The 22,228-nt window shown below is 33.9% G+C and overlaps 1 protein-coding gene across 2 annotated transcripts in view; it reads right to left on the reverse strand.

Moving 5' to 3' along the window:
• ZNF280D (zinc finger protein 280D) overlaps window positions 1-22,228 on the reverse strand; it is a 92,095-nt gene that overhangs the window by 65,896 nt on the left and 3,971 nt on the right. For both annotated transcript variants that reach the window (XM_045822724.1, XM_045822725.1), the window contains exons 2-4: window positions 12,251-12,420; window positions 9,424-9,489; window positions 9,184-9,323 (exon numbers count right to left, since the gene is read on the reverse strand). In XM_045822724.1, coding sequence (XP_045678680.1) covers window positions 9,184-9,323; window positions 9,424-9,489; window positions 12,251-12,386 — 342 coding nt within the window. In that variant the 5' untranslated portion in view covers window positions 12,387-12,420. The remainder of the gene's footprint in view (window positions 1-9,183; window positions 9,324-9,423; window positions 9,490-12,250; window positions 12,421-22,228) is intronic.

Consider the following 22,228-nt stretch of genomic DNA (forward strand, 5'->3'; position numbering starts at 1 on the left):
TAGCTAATTAAAATGGGGGACAAGTTCTAGTATAATGTTTTTCAAGGTAAAAAAAAAACATATAAGCCCATTTTAAATCAACAAGGTTAATTATACATCAGAGAGTTACTAAAAACAGTATTCCCTTCAAAGAACAAATAATATATTTTAGCAAAACTCTGGATAAATGCAAGGAAAAACAGAGAAAAACATACTAATATAAACACAAATTTAAAAGCTTCTGCAACTCTATCAACCACAGAGCCAAATATCAGGGCAAACAAACTGCGAATCAATATGCAGTATTATGCATCAGGGTTAGGGATGAATATATCACACAGTCTGAGTTTCAGAATCATCTTTATTAGAAAATCTGTTAGGCCAAGGGTCAGGAAGAAAAAGAATGGGTTCCCCACTCTTCCCACCATCGCTCAAAAAGCCATGATGGGTCAGGGAATTTCCCATCTTATAGAGCAAATACAAAAACTGTCTGACTGGCAAGATGAACAAACAAGAAAATTAGCCAGATAGGGTTTAAAATGGAAGATGTATATAGGACTGATTTAGACCAGCAGGAGACATTAGGGCTCAAAGGAAGTTTCACACCTTCCAGCTAGCAGAATGATCTCAAGAAGAGTAAAAAGTATGAGATGAACCATTATGTGGTCAAATATAAATGTATATTAACACACATATATGTTTAGTATAAATAATTATGAAAAGTGTGGTCAATATAATACAAGGTCTGTCCAGAAAAAGTCCAGCCATTATTAATATAACAAGAACAGTTTGTGTGGCATCGATGTAACCTGGCAGCCAAGAAGAGTGGACTAGAATGTGTATGCATGGACAATGACTTCACTGTACTAGTCAGTGGGGGTAGTAGACACCTCTTAGTGAGGATATGTATACTGTGTGACCACTGCATTTAAAATGACTGAGCAAGTAGAGCAATGAATCTGCATCAAATTTGTGTTAAAGCTTGAACATTCCTCTGTGAAAACTATTCAGATGATTCACAAGGCTTTCACAGGGATGCAAGGAGTGATTGGCAGCTTCATCATGACAACACACCTGCTCATGCATTACATCTGGTACAGAGTATTTTGGCAAAACATCCATCACCCAGGTGACTCAGCCCCTCTACAGCCCAGATTTGGTGCCCTGTGACTTCTGGCTTTTCATAAAACTAAAATCACCTTTCAAAGGGAGGAGATTTCAGACCATTAATGAGATTCAGGAAAATATAATGGGTCAGCTGACGGCAACTGGGAGAACTGTGTGGGGTCCCAAGGTGCCTACTTTGAAGGGGACTGAGGCATCACTGTCCTATATACAATGTTTCTTATACCTTGTATCTTCTTCAACAAATGTCTCTATTTTTTTATATTACATGGCTGGATACCTTCTGGACAGACCTCGTATATTCCAATACTGTTATGTATTAAAGATACTGACACACACAAAATACATTCTAATGCTATTTATTAAAGACCATCATGAAGGAGAGTAAGCTCTCAGAGTGACTTCTGGATCATTCCATGTATCATAATCTTAAAAACAAAAAACGACCATAACTGCCAGAAAAATCAAACTGCAGGAAAGTCTAACAACCAAGGAATTAAACAAAAAACATTCGTCCAGACTGGTAGGAGGGGCAGAGTCGGGCAGCTGGGGCAGAGAGGATGCACAGCAAGGTGGTGGTTGGTGGACCTGATGGTCCCACGTTTGCATGCAGATAAACAGGGAAGAACAACAGGGGAGCAAGACAGACCACGTACCCCAGGTTCCAGCGCAGGGAAATAAAGCCTCAAAACCTCTGGTGGTAAAAACCTGTGGGGGTTGAAGCAGCAGGAGAAACTCCTAGTCTCACAGAAGAGTCCATTGGAGGGACCCACAGGGTACTAAAATGTACACAAACCCATCTACCCGGGAATCAGCACCAGAAGGGCCCAATTCACTTCTGGGCAGCAGGGGAAGTGACTGAAAGCAGGGTGAGAGCCAAGCAAGTGAAAATGTTCCCTCTCTGATCCCTCCCCTACATGCAGCGCCACAATGTAGCAAAGTGGCTTGCCCTGCCCTGGTGAATACCTAGGACTCTGCCCCTTATAACATAACATCTGCACCGGGACAAAGAAACATGGCCCAAATGAAAGACTAGATAAAAAAATCCAGAAACAGAACTAAGCAATGATGAGATTGCAACCTACCAGATGCAGAATTCAAAACACTGGTAATCAGGATACTCACAGAAATGGTTGAGTATGGTCACAAAATAGAGGAAGAAGTGAAAGCTATGCAAAGTGAAATAAAGGAAAATGTACAGGGAACCAATAGTGACAGGAAGGAAACCAGGACTCAAATCAATGATTTGGAACAGAACAAAGAAATAAACATTTAACCAGAAAAGAATGAAGAAACAAGAATTAAAAAAAAAAATGAGGAGAGGCTTAGGAACTTCTGGGACAACTTTAAACCAATATCTGAATCATAGAGGTGCCAGCATGAAAAGAGGAAGAGCAAGATATTGAAAACTTATTTGAACAAATAATGAAAGAAAAATTCCCCAATCCGGCAAAGGAAAGAAACATACAAATCCAGGAAGCTCAGAGTCCCAAAGAAGCTGGACCAAAGGAGGAACACACCAAGACATGTCATGATTAAATTATCCAAGATTAAAGATAAGGGAGAAGCTTAAAAGTAGCAGGAGAAGAGAGTTACCTTCAAAGGAATTCCCATAAGACTATCAGCTGATTTCTCAAAAGAAACCTACAGGCAAGAAGGGGCTAGAAAGAAGTATTCCAAGTCATGAAAGGCAAGGACCTACATCCAAAATTACTCAATCCAGCAAAGCTATCATTTAGAGTGGAAGGGCAGATAAAGTGCTTCCCAGATAAGGTCAAGTTAAAGGAGTTCATCATTACCAAGTCCTTAGTATATGAAATGTTAAAGGGACTTATCTAAGAAAAAGAAGATCAAAAGTATGAACAATAAAATGACAACAAACTCATAACTATTAACAACTGAACCTAAAAAAACAAAGCAAACAACTAGAACAGGAATAGAATCACAGAAACGGAGTCACATGGAGGTTTATCAGTGGGAAGGGAGTAGGGGGAGAATAGGGGAAAAGGTACAGGGAATAAGAAGCATAAATGGTAGCTACAAAATGGGGGGGTGTTAAGAATACTATGGGAAATGGAGAAGGCGAAGAACTTACATGTATGACCCATGAACATGAACTAAGGAGGAGGTATGTTGAAATGGGGGTGTGGGGCGGAGGGTGAGAAAGGGGAGAAAAAAAAGGACAAATGTAATGGTATAATCAATAAAATACACAAATATCAAATCTTTATATTGTACATCTGAAATTCATATAATACACAGGTGGCAAACACAAGGCCCACGGGCAGAATCCAGCCCTCTACCTTGTTTAATCCGACCCGACACCTTGTTTCTACCCAGGAGCAGTGCTGAGCTCTCACTTAGCTGTTAAGAAGTAGTTACATTTATACAGTCCTAAAATTACATTTGGCCCTTTGAAGGCAACCACAAGGCTGATGTGGCCCCCAGTGAAAATGAGTTTGACACCTTGATATAATATGTCAATTACATCGCAATGAAATTGCGATGAACTAATTAAAAGAGAAACAGATGAACCTTCTTTACCACACACTGTACAAATTGCAGATCTGTGACTAAATAAATGATGGCTGTTGTTGTTTTTTTTTAAAGGTATAGAAACAAGCATTAAAGTAACCCAAACCACTCCTAGTATCAGAGGCCTGAAGGGAAAATACTTGTATTTGAGCCTTAACAAGCTGTACAAAAATAAATAAATAAATAAATAAATAAATAAATAAATAAATAAATAAATAAATATAAAAATAAAAATCATCAATACTGCCAAATGGCATAATTGTAACCAAGCACAGTCTTACTTCAAGATAAATATTTTTTCTAAATACCTGCCTTTCAAAGAATAGAAAATATTCGATTACGTTTTCCAAAATAGTACTTTAACAGAAATATAAAGTTAACAGTGATAACATTTTCTAGGAAACAATTCTGGTTAATTAAGTACCATAATTTCAGAGAACAGATATGTTATTCAACAATAACTGGTTAAAATAATCCTTAACAGGGAATTTCAATGTCTTATAAAACAGTACAGAAAGATATCAAATACAATATAAGGCAATAGACTGAGATTTAGAATATCTGCACATTTATTTAACTATGTAACCTTGAGCAAGTCACTTCTGAGTTTCAGTTACTTACCTTTCAAACTTAAATGTACTTTCACTTTAAATATACTTGTACTACACAGTACATGTGTTTCAAATGTACTTGTACTTCACTGTACATGTATGAATTAAATCAAGTAATTGCCACAACAGCACTAATAAAAACCAACTATTATACCCCCATTCTATAAATTTAGAGACTGATTTTGATATGTAAGATTCTCAAAACAGCCCTAACTTCTTATTGATGGAGCTCTAATTAGAACTCAGGTCTGGTTACCAAGCCCTACGTCTTCAGGCTATATCACACTGACTTTATAAGTGATAACAGATCCCTGCTACCTGAGACTTTAAAGAGATGATGACGTATAGAGATATTCCATGAAAAAATAAACACACACACACACAACATGATATAAAATGAACAACTACAATATAATTTATTAACAACAGTGGCTTCCAGCCCTGGCTGGTATGGCTCAGTGGACTGAGTGTCAGCCTGTAAACCAAAAGGTGGCTGGTTTGATTCCTGTTCAAGGCATATGCTTGGGTTGGAGGCCAGGTCCCCTGTAGGGGGTGCTCAAGAGACAACCACACATGAATGTTTATCTCCCTCTCTTTCTCCCTCCCTTCCCTTCTCTTGAATTATATAAATAAAATCTTAAAAAAAAAAAAAGAAGACTGGCTTCCAAAATTCAGAGTAAATTCCCTTAAAATGGATTCTCAATTCATTCCACAATATATCTGTCATTCTTAACCTTGACTGCACATTAGAATCATTTGGAGATTATTTTTTTAAATGTATCATTTCAAGACCCACTCAGACCAACTGGCAAAATGTCTCCTTTTAAGTTCCCCAGGGTTGGGTAACACCAATTAAGGTGCTTTGATTTAAAACTTTGCCCACAGAAATAAAACAATGTAATTTTGAAAACTCCAGTTTCTAACTTTTATAGCACCAAACATACCACCCCTCACTTTATTTTTTTCTCTTTGAGTCCAATGCTATAAAGATGGTCTCTATCAAACTGAATAATAAAGCTTCTTTTTCTGGTTTTTCTATCCGCCATATGCCAACAGCTTACAATAAGCATTCGAAAACCAGACTTAATCTGACTCCAACTAATAATAGCAAAGAATCTTCATATTTTTGGTAGACTTCCATCTTCTATAGCGTCAGATATAGTCTATGGAATCTCTGAATCCAAGATTGAGAATCAGTGGTCTGGGTAAAATCTCTCATTTTATAAATGAAGAAAATGAGTCTCAGATTTCGACAATAGTTAAGAGCAGGGCAGAATCAGCATTTAAGTCTCTGGCTTCAATCTAAGTCTTTAAAATACTAGTCCAGGGCTCATACCATTATTAATCATTATTTCAGAATGCTGAAGCCACAGAAAAGGATTCAGAAGGGGAAGGGAGGTGGTAGAGGGTAGGTGTTTGCCCAAAGATATTCCTATTTTTTACGATATATAACATCTTCAAAATATAAGTAGAAGTTGAGTTTATTTAGCTATGCATTTAAAAGGCTATAGCCTTTCTTTTCATTTTTATGTAAACTGAAATTAATTTAATAACTCTTCTATAAAAGATACCACCTCGAAATACCAACTTTTAGTGCTAACACATAGGTAGATTACCTTATAGTAATGATATGAAATACACAAAAAATAAATTATTCATACTAAAAATATTTGGATTCAATTCTTGCATTAAACCCATTTACAAGAAAAGGTACAGGTGGCTTTGGTAGTTGTTTCCCTTAATGTCAAAAGAACATAAAAAAAATTTACTATTTCTCTAAGACCAATGTCAAATAGCTTATAAACATGAAAAAAAAAAAAAAACACTAAACCCCAATGAGTTAATTTGACTTACAGCAAAAAATCTATGTTTGGGTAACTTTTTGTTTTAGTATTCTAACTTCTTGATTTCAGGGCCCTTTTACACATTTAAAAACTACTTAAGACCCAAAAGAGTTTTTATTTAGGTGGGATATATCTATTGATATTTATTATATTAAATAGTAAAACAGAAATTTTAAAAAAATATTAATTTTAATAAAAACCCATTATAGATTAGCATAAGTAATTTTGATAAGAAAATGACTATTTTGAAAATACAAAAAAATTAGAGAAAATAGTGACATTGTTTTACACATCTGCAAATCTCTTTAATGACTAGCTTAATAAAAAATTGCTACAGTCTCCTATCTGCTTCTTTCTTTAATCTGTTAGGAAATGTTTTGGTTGAAAATATAAAGACAATATGGCTTCATAAATATACATATAGTTCAAAAAGGGAGTATTTTTATGTAATTCAGGATAACTGAGTACACAATACTACAACAAAACTCAACAGTTGGTATTACAGGTTTTTTGGAATGTAGAATCTTACTCCCTATCACTAAACTTTTTTGTACTTTGTTTCATTAAAATCTATTAATGTATCTTATACTCTGAATGAATCTTTCTTTTCAAAAATTTTTTAATTGTCACCTGGGAATATGTTTATTAATTTTAGAGAGAGAGAAAAAATCATCAATGTGAGAAACATTGATCAGCTGCCTCCCATACATGCCTAGAGCTGTGACTAAACCCACAACCTAGGTATGTGCCCTGACCAGGAATTGAACCTGCAATCTTCTGATGTAGGGGATGATGCTCCAAACAACTGAGGCACCCAACCAGAGCAAATGAAGCTTTCTTTCAGGCATGACTTTTTTAACATCATGCACTGGCACGTGGAAAACACTGTTTCTTTGAATTATGCAGATCTCCCAAATCTTGACAGAGTTCATTACATAATGTCAAAAAATCACAAACATTAATACCACCACCCATTAGAAAAGTCTTTAACGAAGCTGTCAAGATCATGGTGGCAGACACAGTTTTCCAAATTTCTATCATTTGCTTGAAAGCTCAAATTTTACCATTCACAAAAAATACTATTAATTTTTTTTTCTTTAAGTGGCAGGTGCCCTTTTCAATTCTGTGGAAATGTCTGCCAAAATACCAAGATTAAATAACTCATTGTATGCGGTGACCAGACTCAAAAGTGGCCACCACGATCCCATCCTCTGGTATTCATATTTTGTGTGATTCCCTTTGAGTGTAACTTGCTTCTAACCAAAATAATACAGCAAAGGCAACAGATTATACATGACTTTTTGTATGTGCTCACATTACATAAGATTTTAATGTTACCCTGCCAAGATTCTCTTTCTCATGTGGGCTTTGAGGAAGCAAAAAGCTATGATGACTCAAGTAATCAAATGCTGCCAATACCATGAGAACCTGGACGCAGATACTTCCCCAGTCAAGCTTCAGATAACACTGCTACCTCAGAGCCCACACCTTGAATGCAGTCTTGTGAGATCTTGAAGCAGAGGATCCAGATAAGCTATGACCTGACTCCTAACTCACAGAAACTGTGAGATAAGAAATTTGTGTGGTTTTGAAGCACAAGTTTGTGATAACATTGATATGGAGAAACAAATAGTCATTCTTTCAAGTAAAAATGTTCTTCTATTTTTTAAAAGTGGATAGTTTAGCTCCCAATTCAACACAAGCAGTTTTCTTCAAGATACATCATAGTTCAAAGAAGTGCTTTACACAAACTACCCATTTCATCACACAAAATATTTTTAAAAGACACATATTCAAAAGTGGAGAATTAACAAAATTAATAACATCTCAATATATCCTCAAGGAAACAGTATGATTGCAATATTTTTTACTGTGAGTGCATGGTGGTGACTAAAACAGAAACTACTAGTACAGCCTGATACCAATGTCTTGAGGCACCAGCAGTTTACCCACTATTGTTTTTGCATCATAAGTGCAAATGTCAACATAATATAAAAGGCAAATAGTGTCTTTGTATTATGATCACAATATTGTTGACTCCAAAATCCATGAAAGAGTCTCAGGGGAATCTCCAGGGCCTGAAAAAAGAACTTTGGCAACTGTCATACTAAGGCAATGCTCCCATTTTTTAAAGTATACATTTATATATAGCATATGCATGAGTATATATGTATGTATGTATATATGCAAATATATATGAACTATGGGTAAGTCTGGATTAAAACCTCAAAACTGTCATCTGCCAGTTGTGTGATGCTGAGTAAATTATTTAACATCTGTGAGCCTCAGTTTCCTCAAATAGAAAAGAGGGATAATAACACTGCTTACTTCACAGGGACATTTAAGAATTAAATTAGATTAATTTTTATATTGATAGCATTTAGCACAAAGCCTTACACATATTAACAGTTTGATAAATACTAACAATTATTTTTTGTTGAGGTTTTTAAAAAAATCTTATTTATTTATTTCTAGAGAGAGGGGGAGGGAGGGAGAAAGAGAGGGAAACATCGACATGCAAGAGAAACATCAACTGGTTGCCTCTCGTATGCTCTCTGACCAAGGACTGAACCACAACCCAGCCATGTACCCTGACAGGGAATCAAACTGGTGACCTTTGGCTTTGTGGGACAATGCCCAATGTGATGAACCACACCAGTCAGGGCTTTGAATTTTTTATACTACGAAAGTATGATTTCAGAATAAAAAGCTATGATAGCCTCTCAAGAATTTTCCCAATTAAGAACTAAGAACACTTGGCCCACTTTATCATCTTAAACAGCCTGCCATTATGCAATATTCATTACTGATTATACTTTTATTCATATTTTGATAGCACATTTTTTAATACTATACCTATTTAACTTAAGCATATTACCTGATTTAGGAACAGGTTGGGGAGTTAGTTCCTACAGTTACTACTTTGGGTATTGGTTGAGCTACTATATGACATTTCCTGATGCTGATTATGGTTCTATTGAATGACTGACTACCCATGATAGTCCAGAACTTTAACTGGGTATGGTTGACATTGATAACTAATATCCAATGTATTCCTGAGCTGACTGTGTAGTTTCAGAAACACTTACAGGTTTAGACAAAGGCTGAACAGTAACAGAACTATCTGAAGATCTAGATTCAGGATGAAAATTTACTGGCGAGGCAGCCACTGGATTTGATGTTGGGTTCGTGTAGTGCTGACTTGTAGGCTTGAATGCAGCAGTAATACCTGTATTTCAAAATTACACAATATATTGAATATATTTCTATATAATCAATGATATCAAAATACTTCACTTTAAAATTAAAATAATAAAATAATACTATACCTCTACTGAGTGCGCCATTCTTTATTCCCCTCGAATATGAGCTGGGGTTTACTCTATTCAAAATATCTATAAAAAATTATATTTATTTTAAAATTCATTTGTTTGAATGAAATCTATATTAAGGTAATAGACATTATTAATTGAAAAGAGGTTCCTGAAAGGAATATACACATGTAAGTTTGTGACTTAAGAATACAGTTCATTTTAAACATATGTATATATTTATCTACTAAAGAAACAAGATTCCAAGCTTTAACTGTTTCAAAGACTTAGAGCAACCTTTCTAACTATAATGTAAAATCCAAATGCCAGAAGTAAAAGTCTGATAAACCTGACTACTTAAGTCAAACCTTCTGTATGGCAAAGAAACAGTTCATTATGAGTAAAACTTTTCCAAAAATACATTCATATATGACCTATAATTAAAGTATATGTCTTTGAGTGATGACAGGGCTGTACATACACTCAGGTTCCTATTACTCAAAATCAAACCTTTGTCCAAATTCCATATCCCACGCACATCCCTAAAAGCTTTAAGTGTCTCCTTATAAAGGTCTCTTTGGATTATCTGCACCATTACTCTTGAGTTCTGAAAGGGAACCTATCAGAGACTGAAAACTAAAATGAACCTACAGTTTACCAGAGTATCTTATAACTTAAAGAGTTTCCAATCTACCACTATACCAGAAGTCAATGTGAGCCTAGGATTTGGAAGTGTGGGGATTTGCCTAGAATTGTTGGTTAGAAAAAGACAAAAGCACAAACGCACCAAACATCATTAAAACTTACTTTTTTTCCCTCAGTAAAAGAGAACCAGATCTCACAAAAGTAGGGTTATTTTCTGATAACAGCAATGCAGTGTTCTATATCTAAGCACTACAGATGTCTTATTTAAAAAAAAGAATCTGCTCCAACAACTTAACACCATATTCATTCAGAAACTCACAATTATTTACCAAACCATCAAGGAACTATCACTACAGTACTTATTGGAGGTTGTTTTCTACAAAACACAAGATTTTACCCTCCTTTCTGGCAGTTTATAAACATTCAATCTATGTTCCATGTTAACGTATTTTATGATTTACACATAACAACACAATCTTTTTAATTCAACATCTTAACAGTCCAGAAAAAAAATTCTATTGGAGTCAATATACTTTTTAACATAATTATTTTAAAGCTAATAAACACTGTTCTAGTCAAACACTGTTAAATCATGTACAATTGGAATAAATTCAACTTAAATCTTAACTATCATGTTTTAGTAACAATTTTGCAATATAATAATATTCCAGTATAAAATAATCATGACTAGAAACAATAATTAGAGAGAATATATAATTATGTTCTGTTATCAACAAGTATCATTCAATTTATAACAAAGTGGCATTTCACTTAGAACTTCCATGAGAGATTATCAATTTGCCAGAGGAAATGATATTGAGAATTCAATTGGTTAAGTTATTCTCCCTCTAATAAAACTGAATAAAAGTGTCATAAGTTTAGGAGAAACAGGAACAAAAACCAGGCTTTCCAAAAATTTAAAAATACTCTCTTAACCACATTTCTAAGTAGTGCCTTGGTAAGAAAACCTAAAATCTGTACATTATTTCTCTGTATTTCTATACATTTTTGAGTGGACATTTTAACTGGTAGCACTGCCCTTTAACATTATAACAATGTCAAATCCAATTACTCTAACTGAAATCTAGTATCTACAAAAGTATTGAAGTGAAAAAGACACGTTTTTCATTTTTACCAGTAACTTTATTGATTTGGATATTTTGAGTATTCAGCTATCTCCCACATGGTATTGCGCTGATTGTTTCAATCAGTGTCTCAATTTGATTGTTATCAACTTTAACTGGTATACCCAATCATGGAGCATTGTCCAGCAAGAAATCACCAGCATGAAAGTTTGCAAACCACTTTTGACACATTTAGTCTGTCATAGCACCTTCTCCATACACTGCACAAATCTTTTTTTGCATTTCAGTTGAGTTTTTGAAATAACGCAACCTTTCTTGAAATAAGGAAGCATAACATACCAAAATGTTGCATATTTTTTCCATTTTCAATATTAAAATGGCTGCATGAAAATTCACCAATTTTGGTAAGGTTTTTTCCCAATGCACATTGATATGACAGCTGTCACAATACAATCTAACAAAATTGTTTCAAATGAAATTAAAGACAACTAAGTGCTACTAGAAGCCATCTTAGGGGGAAAAAACCAAACCCAACAAATGCAAGCTGCTGGATAATGGGTATGGTCAGAAGTACCTATTGGTATACAGGCCAGAAACTATGAAATCAATCTTACGTTGCCTACACATTTTTTATCTATAAATGGATGACAATGTAATGAGGCAGTTGCCTGGATTTGAGAATCCCTATCTGAGACACACAAACTCATTTAGTACATTCTGACATTTTAAACAAAGTATTCTAAACCCATTTTTCCCACTTCTGAGTTTGAGTGGGGAGGGCGGGGGAGATAAATAAATAGATAAATAAAAAAATAGGATACTTGGCTCCACTAGAAATTATGATTTCTAGTAACGAAAGACCTCCAATGTCATCAGCTAATGTTAGTCTGTTTCTTTTTCTTAGATCTGATATTTTAACCTCTTACTGCCTTCCTCAAGTGCCCAATCACATCCCTATCCTATTTCTAAAAATCTTCTTTACCTCCCAACCAGCTGTTCATTCCCAACTCTTTATAAAAGAATAAGATCATATGTACCTATAACTCAGTTCATAATTTTTTCCTTTAGAAACAATACCTTATAAAACTTGGCTTCACTAAAAAGTAAATGCTTACTTGAAATTGCTGGTTTTGAACTTGATATCTCTCCAACAAAGATTGGCTCATCATCATCATCATCCTCAACCTCTTTTACTTTCTTCTGCCACGGTTCCAACTCTTCTTCTTCACATTCCATAAAGAGTTCTGCCATTTTCAATTTTCTAATTCTCAAAAGGAAAGCAAACCTTATTTTCCAAAAAAAAAAAAAAAAATTAATATATAGTATGATATTTAAGATCTACTTTAATAATCCTAATAGCAATTTCTGAATTTATAGTTGTAGTTAGTACATGGTAACAACAACAAGAAACTCAAAACTTACTCTCTTAGATGACAGATAACTATCAACATGTAGATAAATAGGTATATAAAGATAGAGATAGACAGGTAACGGTTGACAGTAGTTACAGTGGACAGGAAATTTGCAAAGTGAATTTCAGTTATATTCCTGGAATATGATTATATCTACAAAAGTGATTTCACTGAACAATTATCTGAAAAAAAAGTATTAATAAAAAGGAAATAAACTAAGAATAAGAGGCAATAGATGTAGATATACTAGAAAAACTGAACTAAATTCAGGAATGCCAGGCACAGAGCAAAGCAGGAATGCGGTGCTACCAGGGGTGTCCAATCTGTAGCTGGTGTGCCACACGCAGCCCAGAATGGCTGTGAATTTGGCCCAACACAAAATTTACTTAAAACATTATGAGATCTTTTTGTGATTATGTGTCACAATGTATTTAATGTATGGCCCAAGACAACTCTTCTTCCAATGTAGCCCAGAGATCCCCTATACAAAAAAAAGGGAACAAAATGAGGCTTATTCCATTCAGGGTAATTTCCCTTCTATAAAGCTATGTCACAAATCATTTCCTGACCTAACATTATTTAAATGTTTAGTAGGCCACCTGCCAAAAAGCAAGGCATTCTCATTTTCCCAAATGTCACTAACATAATCTTGCTTTTCTAAATTATACTACACTACTAGCTATATAAAGTTTTTCAAATCAAATTATTAAAAATATTATATGTCGAAGTCCAAACTGAGCTCCTTGAGAGTATATTTCCCTCTACACTTTAGATAGGCAGTAGGTACACAGTATATAGTAATCTATGGACTAGGAAATGAGGCAAAGTTAGGCAATGCCTAATTTTAAAAAAATAGGGGAAATACTAGTATACTGATAATAAAAGTATCATTTATTTCCAGTTAATATATGTTATGAGCTGAAATTGTATTTCTCCAAAATTTATGTATCAAAGTCCTCAACACCAGTACCTCACAATGTGACTATATTTGGAGTCAGTCTTCAAAGAGGCAATTAAGTTAAAATTAGGTTACTAGGGTGACAGCTAATCCAGTATGACAGGTGTCCTTCAAAAAAGAGATCAGGCCCTAACTAGGTATTTTAGTTTGGTTGGAACACTGTCCTGTGCACCAAAAAGTTGTGGGTTCAATCCCTAGTCAGGGTACATACAGAAAGCAACCAGTCAATGTTGCTCTCACATCAATGTTTCTTTCTTTCTCTCCCCGCCAACCCCCTTTCCTCTCTCTCTAAAATAAACAAACATATCCTAGGGTAAGGATTAAAAAAAAAGAACAGATCAAGACACAGATACATATACAAAGGTAAGACCAACTGAAAACAGAGGAAGCAGATGGCCATCTATAAGCCAAGGAGAGAGGCCTGAAACAGATCCTTTCCTCATGGCCCTCAAAAGAACCAACCTTAGCAGCACCTTCATCTTCTAGCCTCCAGAATTGTGAAAAAATAAATTTCTATTGTTTAAACTGTCCAGTCTATGGTGCTTTGTTATGGCAGCCCTAGCAAATTAATACAGAAGACAATGGATTAATTCTTTCATTCTTTTTAACAGGGCAATGCTGCTGTCAATATAATGCCCTTACCTTTGTATAATTCCCAGTGTATGCCTAAAACCAAGGACAGCACAAAACCCTACATATACTATGTTTTTTCCTATATATATGATAAAATTTAATTTATAGATTAGGCACAGTAAGTGATTAACCATAAAAACTGGCAAAATAGAACAATGATAACAATATACTGTAATAGTTATGTGAATATGGACGTTCTCTCTCAAAATATCATGTAATATATTTATCTCATTGTGAAATGAGATAAAAAAATGCCTATGTGATGAGATGAGTGAAGTGAATGACGTGGGCATTGTTACAGCATTAGGGTACTGTAAGGGCTACTTGAACATAAGCACTAATACCTCAACAGCTGATCTGATAACTGAGACAGCTACTTAAGCAACTAACAAGACAGGTAGCGCTATACAACACAGATACAATGGACAAAGGGATGATTCTCCAAGGGTGAGATGGAGCTGAAAGGTATGATTCTATCATGCTATTTAAAAAGGCGCTTAATTTAAGATTTAAGAATTGTTTATTTCTGGAATTTCCTATTTAATATGTTGGCTGTGTTTAACTACAGGTAACTGAAACAACAGAAAATGAAACTTCAAATATGGGGTGAGTACTGTACATTGAGATATATTTTTGGAAAAAAAAATTAAAGACATATAATAGCTTTATGATTTTTTTAAGAATTATTTTTTTGTGGATTGAGCATGGGCTGCGAACCAAAGTGTCACAGGTTCGATTCCCAGTCAGGGTACATGCCTGGGTTGCAGGCCATGACCCCCAGCAACCACACACTGATGTTTCTCTCTCTCTCTATCTCCCTCCCTTCCCTCTCTAAAAATAAATAAATAAATAAAATCTTTAAAAAAAAGAATTATTTTTTGTCTATGCATATGATTATGTATACCAAACTGATAATAGTGATCACTGAGTATAGGGAGAAAACACTTCATTTCTACTTTGCTCACTTTTTAATTTCCATTATTTGTTTTTATGTGAGTGTTTGTTACTTTAACAATCTAAGAGTTTTTAAGGAAATGTGCCTACCTCTTATCCTTTTTCCAGAAGCAAAGTTATCAATATATAAGCCACATATAATAGTATCAGTCATGGCAGCAACAATTACTTTTTGGTTGAAAAGGTTATTGCCCATCAAGATGCAGAGCTGACTTTCTGTAAATTGTCATCTAAGTAATGACATGATATCAGCCAATTTTATGAGTCATTTTATGTAATGCCAAATATTGGAACATGAAACTTAGGATTCAGAAATTCTTGGATCTAATTTTGATCTCCAAACTCACCAAGTGACTTCAGATAATGCAACAAGTTATATCTTAGTTTTCTTTCCTATAAAATATAAATACCTAATATAAGAATGCTTTTATTAAATTTAATGTACACATATTTCATCTTTTTTTCCTATAAAAAGCTCATTTTTTAAGTTTGATTATGTTTGACATATACATATAACTCATTTACATAACTGGTTCAGTCCTGAATGAACCAAAACTTAGTAAGTAAAATGGTGATCCTATTAAGCAATTACTACTTAAATAAGGTCTGAATTATTAAATTATAAAATTTTAAATAACATTCTTTTGTAAAAATGAGGAATCACCTCCATCACGTATTGTTTAAGTAAGTCTGAATTTTCAAATGCTAATACTAATCTTTTACTATTTCCTATTCTTGTTTAAGATATAAATGAAATTATTTCCATAAGAACACAATTTTAAATAAATTTTAGTTCATATTTCTCTGGTTTTTAATCAATAAGTTGAAAAAGAAAACTAATTGGATATATTTTATCATAGATTCATTCAAAAATAACTACTCATTGCCATCTGTATGCAAGGTAATGTTCTAAGTTCTAGAAAAAAGCAGATTAATGTCATAGACTTGGGCTTCAGAAATTTACAGTCTAGTATGTCTATAATTCTTTGGGCTTGAAAAACAAATGCTGTTACAATCATCATTTAAAAACACATCTGAATTGCTTTATTTAAAATAAGAATTTTAAAAGGACCTACTAATACCAAGAATATAGAATATTTTTTAAGAGCTGCAATTACACAGCCTAAGAGATTAATCATAATCTTTTTGTTAAATTATCATATAAATACCATTTAGCAAAACTCTAAAATTAATACTCAATTTACAAATATTCAACTAATAAAGACCTATCCATATGAACAAGATATTGCCGTCTATGACTATAGAGATAACCAACTTTAACATCTTTAGGACCACAGCCGCTACTTAGAGACCAAAACTGATACACTCAAAAATACCCTAAAAAGTTAGAAATCCTCAAACGCAATTAGAACCATAATTTCGGCCTAAAGCTGTACTATGTAATACAGTAGTCACTAGATATATGTGACTATTTAAATTTAAATTTATTAAAATTAAATAAAATTTTAAATGCAGTTTCACTAGCCACATTTCAAATGATCAAAGCCATACGCATGGCTGGTGACTACTGTACTGGACAGTGCAAATACAGAATATTTCTACTAGACAATGATGGTCTAAAGAATCACTGCCATATTTCATCCTAGTTAATAAAGAAACAAATAGTTTCATAAATTCCTTTGGCATCTCAGCCACTGGGGCATGCCAAAACCATCACCATGAAAACTACTCTGAAGTCACTACTTCAGAATTTTGGTGGTAAGGCATGGAATTCTATGAAGGATTAAATCAGCTGCCATTTGAAGTGGACTATCCAGCAAAGATACGGAGTGGGAATCTCAAAGTTCCAAAAGATCTTTGCAGCTCCTGTAGCTCAGAGTTGGCTCCAAGACAGACAGAAAAAGAGAACACTCTACCTAATCTACTGACTCAGGTAGAAATATCACGCCTATGTTTAAAACACGTGTTTCTATGGAGAAGAAAAATTAATTCCAAGTAACTGACCTATCAAACATTTTTTAATTCATTCACTTTGAGACTGTGAAAACATATTACTATTTTATTTTTTGTTTCAGCTTTTACATATCTAATAATAAATTATATCTTAAATAATTTCTCTATTAAAAAGTTTTTAAAAGCCAATGGAAATTTGGCTTTAAATTTTAATTGCTTGTCAAATTTACTTTTATCCATTGACAGATATAACCAGATGCAATGTCACTGTGTAGAATAATAAAGGTAATGCATTTGATTTAGTACATGGCAAATACTATAACGTAGGTGTGCTATGGACTAGATGCAGTCCTATTTAATTCTCTGATTCAAGAAAAGATTAAGCAGTTCCCACAAACCACAACTATAGCATCTGAACATAAAAAAGAGCAGAGCAGAGGCATAGTAGCCAGAAGAACCAAGTGATAGCCCCAGCACTGCCACAACTTTCAGTTAAGTCACCTTACAATTCCAGGTCTAAGTTCTTAGTTCAAATGAATGATCTCTAAGGTTCAATTCAGCTCTGTACTTTATACTTCACTGTAAATTGTACACTTTATTTTTTAAAATAGTATACAACTATATTAATTTTTTTTACAAAACACCAAACAGATCTAACTGTGCACAGCTTAACATGGTAATCACAAGAGAAAAACAATTCAACCAATTTTCCACATTTCCAGAACACAGTGGCCTCTACTTGTTTTCTAAAAACTGTATACTTTAAATGTTTATTAACCATAAATAGTAAAACTTGCTGAAGAATAAATGCCAGATTCAAGCTCTTACTCAACCACTTATTAGCTGTATGATCTTGGGAAAGTTAGTTAATCTCTGTGCCTTGCTGTACTAAATATATCTTATAATATAGATTTACAATGAAAATTAAATGAGATAATATGCATAACACACGCTCAGTGCCTGGCACACAGAAATCACTCAATAAATCTTCTGCTTTTTAACTCTGGACTAAATGCTATTTTAAAGAACTTTAAGGGCAGATCACAATTGTGTTATAATGGAATTTACAAGCTATCAGCTGAGTATTTAGAAATCATTTTGTTATATACAATCTTCATTACAGCCATATTTCTCATGATGAAATTTTAGTTTTATATGCCTTCTGGAATGTAGCTGTCAAATCTATCTTGCCATATTTTCATCTTTTTAAAAAAACACTTATAAACTAGTTAAAACACATATGACAAATTTATAAGGCATCATATAAACAAAACACATACACAATTTATCAACATGGTTAAATTATATACTACTAGTCTCATAAAATAAAACATCTAATTCAAAAATACCAACACATAAGTGAATAAAAATAGCCCTGGCTGGGTGGCTCAGTTGATTAGAGCATCATCCCAATATGCCAAGGTTGCAGGTTCGATCCTCAGTCAGGGAACATACAAGACTCAATCAATGAATTCATAAATAAGTGGAACAACAAATCGATGTCTCTCTCTTCCCTCACTCTAAAATCAATAAATAAAAATGCATAAAAATTAGCACTGGATAAAGTATTTATAACTTTTCATAAAAAACCCGCCTTTGCTCTATAGAATACAGAAGTGAATATGAGGAATATGGTGAATGCCTAAGTTCTCTATCTCCTCAAACTCTAAAAGTTAGAGTTATCCAATGAAACAATAAAAGAAACCACATTTACACAATGGAATGCTATGTTGCAGAAAGAAAGAAGGGAAGCATGAATGGAACTGGAGAGTATCATGCCAAGTGAAATAAGCCAGGTGGCGAAAGAGAAATACCATTTGATCTCACCTGTAAGTGAAACCTAATCAACAAAACAAACAAATGAGCAAAGTAGAACCAGAGATATGGAAATAAAGAACAAACTGACAGTGATGAGAACAGAGAGGGGAGAAGGGGAAAGAAGGGTCAAGTCAAGGAATATTTATTCAAGGACTCATGGACAAAGATAATGGGGGAGGACTGAATGTGGGAGATACGGGGAGTAGGGCAGGGTAGAGTAATGGGTGAAAAATGGGAACAACTGTAACTGAACAATTTAAAAAATGAGAAAAAAAGAAACCACATTAAAAAGTCAATCTTTGTTGTTTTTTTTCTCATCATAAATATAACATTTAATTGGGGGTTGCACTCCTAACCAAGAAGCTGGCAACACCAAAACCAGATATGATTAATTTAATGTAAAAGAGAAAATACAAGATAAGAAATTAATATAATCACTTCAAATAGTGAAATTTTCTATTCAAAATAAATATAGCATATAAAAATAAAGTACAACTAACTCAAACTTAGTCTAAGATTAGCATGCTAGCAGTAACTATTAAACCTTTAACAATTATACTTCAAAATGACATAGAGCAAAGAAAAGAAAATAATACATGTTGTATATTTGTTACCAATTAAGTCTGTATTGTGAATGAAGTAATAGTTACCGTTGTTTTCTTGTAACATGATATGGAATAAAGCTAGCAAAATAATCTCCCTAAAAAAAAAAAGAAACCTGTGCTTCATTCAGCAAACTGCTTAAATCTACAAATCAATCTAAATCAGCACACAATCATTAAAAACATCTAATTAAAAAGAACCCTTCTTCACAACAGGGTATGGGGTATCTCTCTTTGCACTACATCCAGGTAAAACTCCCTGCTGATCCTGATTCAGGCTGCAGACCTTTAACTCTGGTTACCACTGTCAGTCAAAACTGAGCTGAGTGCAGCAAGGCAGCCACTATTACTTCCTTCTGCACAGTATTCTTCTGAAGGTATACATGAATATCCCAACAATTTCTATTGATGTTTATATACATGAAAGTTCACTGAAAGAAGTAAAACTCAAAGTAGTAGTTAGATTCAGTGGCTTATATATAATTTTAACAAAGGAAAGGGGATTTGGGCTTTGATAGACAAATCATAGGGAAGTAACTAGGAAATATATGAGGGAACTAATGAAAGATAAGGGTTATTTTAGTTAGGTCTCTTTATGCAAACTCATCTCATTACCAACTCTCCATCTCAGGTGATAAAGACTCTCTCTTCCTGCCCTGGCTGGTGTGGCTCAGTGGACTGAGTGCCAGCTGGTTAGATTTCCAGTCAGAGCACATGCCTGAATTGCAGGCCAGGTTCCCCAGTAGGGGGCCCTCGAGAGTCAACCACATATTGATGTTTTTCTCCTTTTCTTTCTTCCTCTCTCTCTGAAAATGAATAAATAAGATCTTTAAAAACAAAATAAGCCCTGGCTGGTGTAGCTCAGTGGATTGAGCATGGGCTGGGAACCAAAGTGTCCAGGTTCGATTCCCAGCCAGGGTACATTCCTGGGTTGCAGGCCATAACCCCCAGCAACCGCACATTGATGTTTCTTTCTCTCTCTCCCTCCCTCCCTCCCTCCCTCCCTCTCTCTCTCTCTCTCTCTCTCTCTCTCTCTCTCTCTCTCTCTCTCTCTCTCTCTCCTCCCTTCCCTCCCTAAAAATAAATAAATAAAATCTTAAAAAAAAAAACAAAATAAAGTAAAAGTGACAGAATAATATTAAAATACTGTCAGAAATACAACTTGTGACAAATTTTTTTAAGTTTAGAATGGTTTAATGTTATCCAGGAAGAAATATTCCTTTGTTGGCAATAACAGGTAGAACAGGATAGAACTATTAAATTTCATAAGTGGAAAGCAAAATAAGTCAATTGCACATAATATCATTTCAAACATATTTGATGATTCTTACTGTTCTAAGAAAAACTAGTTATTCTTCTCAATGCATTCTCAAGCATCAGTGAATTTTAAAAACCCTGAATAAATTAACTGTAAGAGAGTTGTAATATAAAAAGACTAAAGGAGGTAGATACATTCAGTAAAAGGGTCATAACCTATACTGGCAAAAAAATGACTTGGAACTAATTAGAGAATTCTGTCTTACCTTCTAAATATAATGTTCTTTTGCACAGGTCTAAACGTAGGAAGGATAAAGGAGGATGTTCTTTGTGTGGATACAAAAAGTTTTTTGTTGTTGTTGTTGTGTTTTTTTTTAAAGTACTACATGCTCCCCTGGCTGGTGTAGCTCAGTGGACTGAGTGCAGGCCTGTGAACCAAAGCATCGCCGGTTTGATTCCCAGTCAGGGCACATGCCTGGGTTGCAGGCCATATCCCCAGTATGGGGTGTGCTCGAGGCAACCACACATTGATGTTTCACTCCCTCTTTCTCCCTCCTTTCCCCATCTCTCTAAAATAAATAAATAAAATCTTTTTTAGAAATCTAGTATCTAAAAAAAAAAATAAAGTACTACATTGTAATAAGAATGCTTGCCAAGATGCAAGCATTCAAATGTGACACATATTCATTGTAAGGGTGGTACGTAATTAGATGATGCTTTATTTTTTTTTATTTTTCTAAGCAAATTCTTATTAAAATTTCTAATAAGTTGTCTGACATTATCCCTTTATACTTCTGTATATCATATAAAATTATACAAAATAATTTAAAATGTTAAAAAAATAAAATAGTTCCTTTCAATATAGATGATAAAAAGCAGTAACTATTTTCCATGGCATTCTGAATGTTTAAAAGAGTCCTTAAAAGAAAATTGCTTTGTAGAAATAAATAAAAATTCCAGACAATTTTGGTAGCTATGGAGTAAACTGTCATTTATATCTTAAAAAAAATCTTGACTGAAAAATCAAATATTTTTGAGTCCTCTGAAGCAGGAAAAGATAAATTGTTTGGGATTACATATTCAATTAAATATGTATTTAATTTAATAAATATTAATTTATTTAATTTAATATTTATTTTAAAATATGTTAAATATTTTTCATCTTTTCAAAGTTATTTTTGAAATAACAAGTTACGTCATCAATAATCTCTAATTCCCTGTCACCTAAAACTCTGGTTTACCTTCTACTTACAAAAAGTGCTTTTCCATTTAGGTACATCCCCTTGCCCAATTCATATAGAAAAAACAACAGTAACAAAAATCTTGGTATGATTCTAAATGTTCTCTTGAATAAAGAAAACAAGTAAATATGGGAGAGGAAGGCACAAAATTATTTATTCCTTTCCTGTGCCCTTCTCTCCCCTACTAGCACTGCCAATGCTGAGCAGTAAAACACTGGACCAAAGAAGCAGGACTGGATTAGATAGCCTAACTGGAAAAGAATGGATTGAAGTGGGGATGTTGAGATTTGTAGCCCTCCAACAT

This window comes from Phyllostomus hastatus, unplaced genomic scaffold (genome assembly GCF_019186645.2).
Source record: "Phyllostomus hastatus isolate PE091 unplaced genomic scaffold, TTU_PhHast_1.1 phas_scaffold_501, whole genome shotgun sequence".
NCBI classification, from domain to species: domain Eukaryota; kingdom Metazoa; phylum Chordata; class Mammalia; order Chiroptera; family Phyllostomidae; genus Phyllostomus; species Phyllostomus hastatus.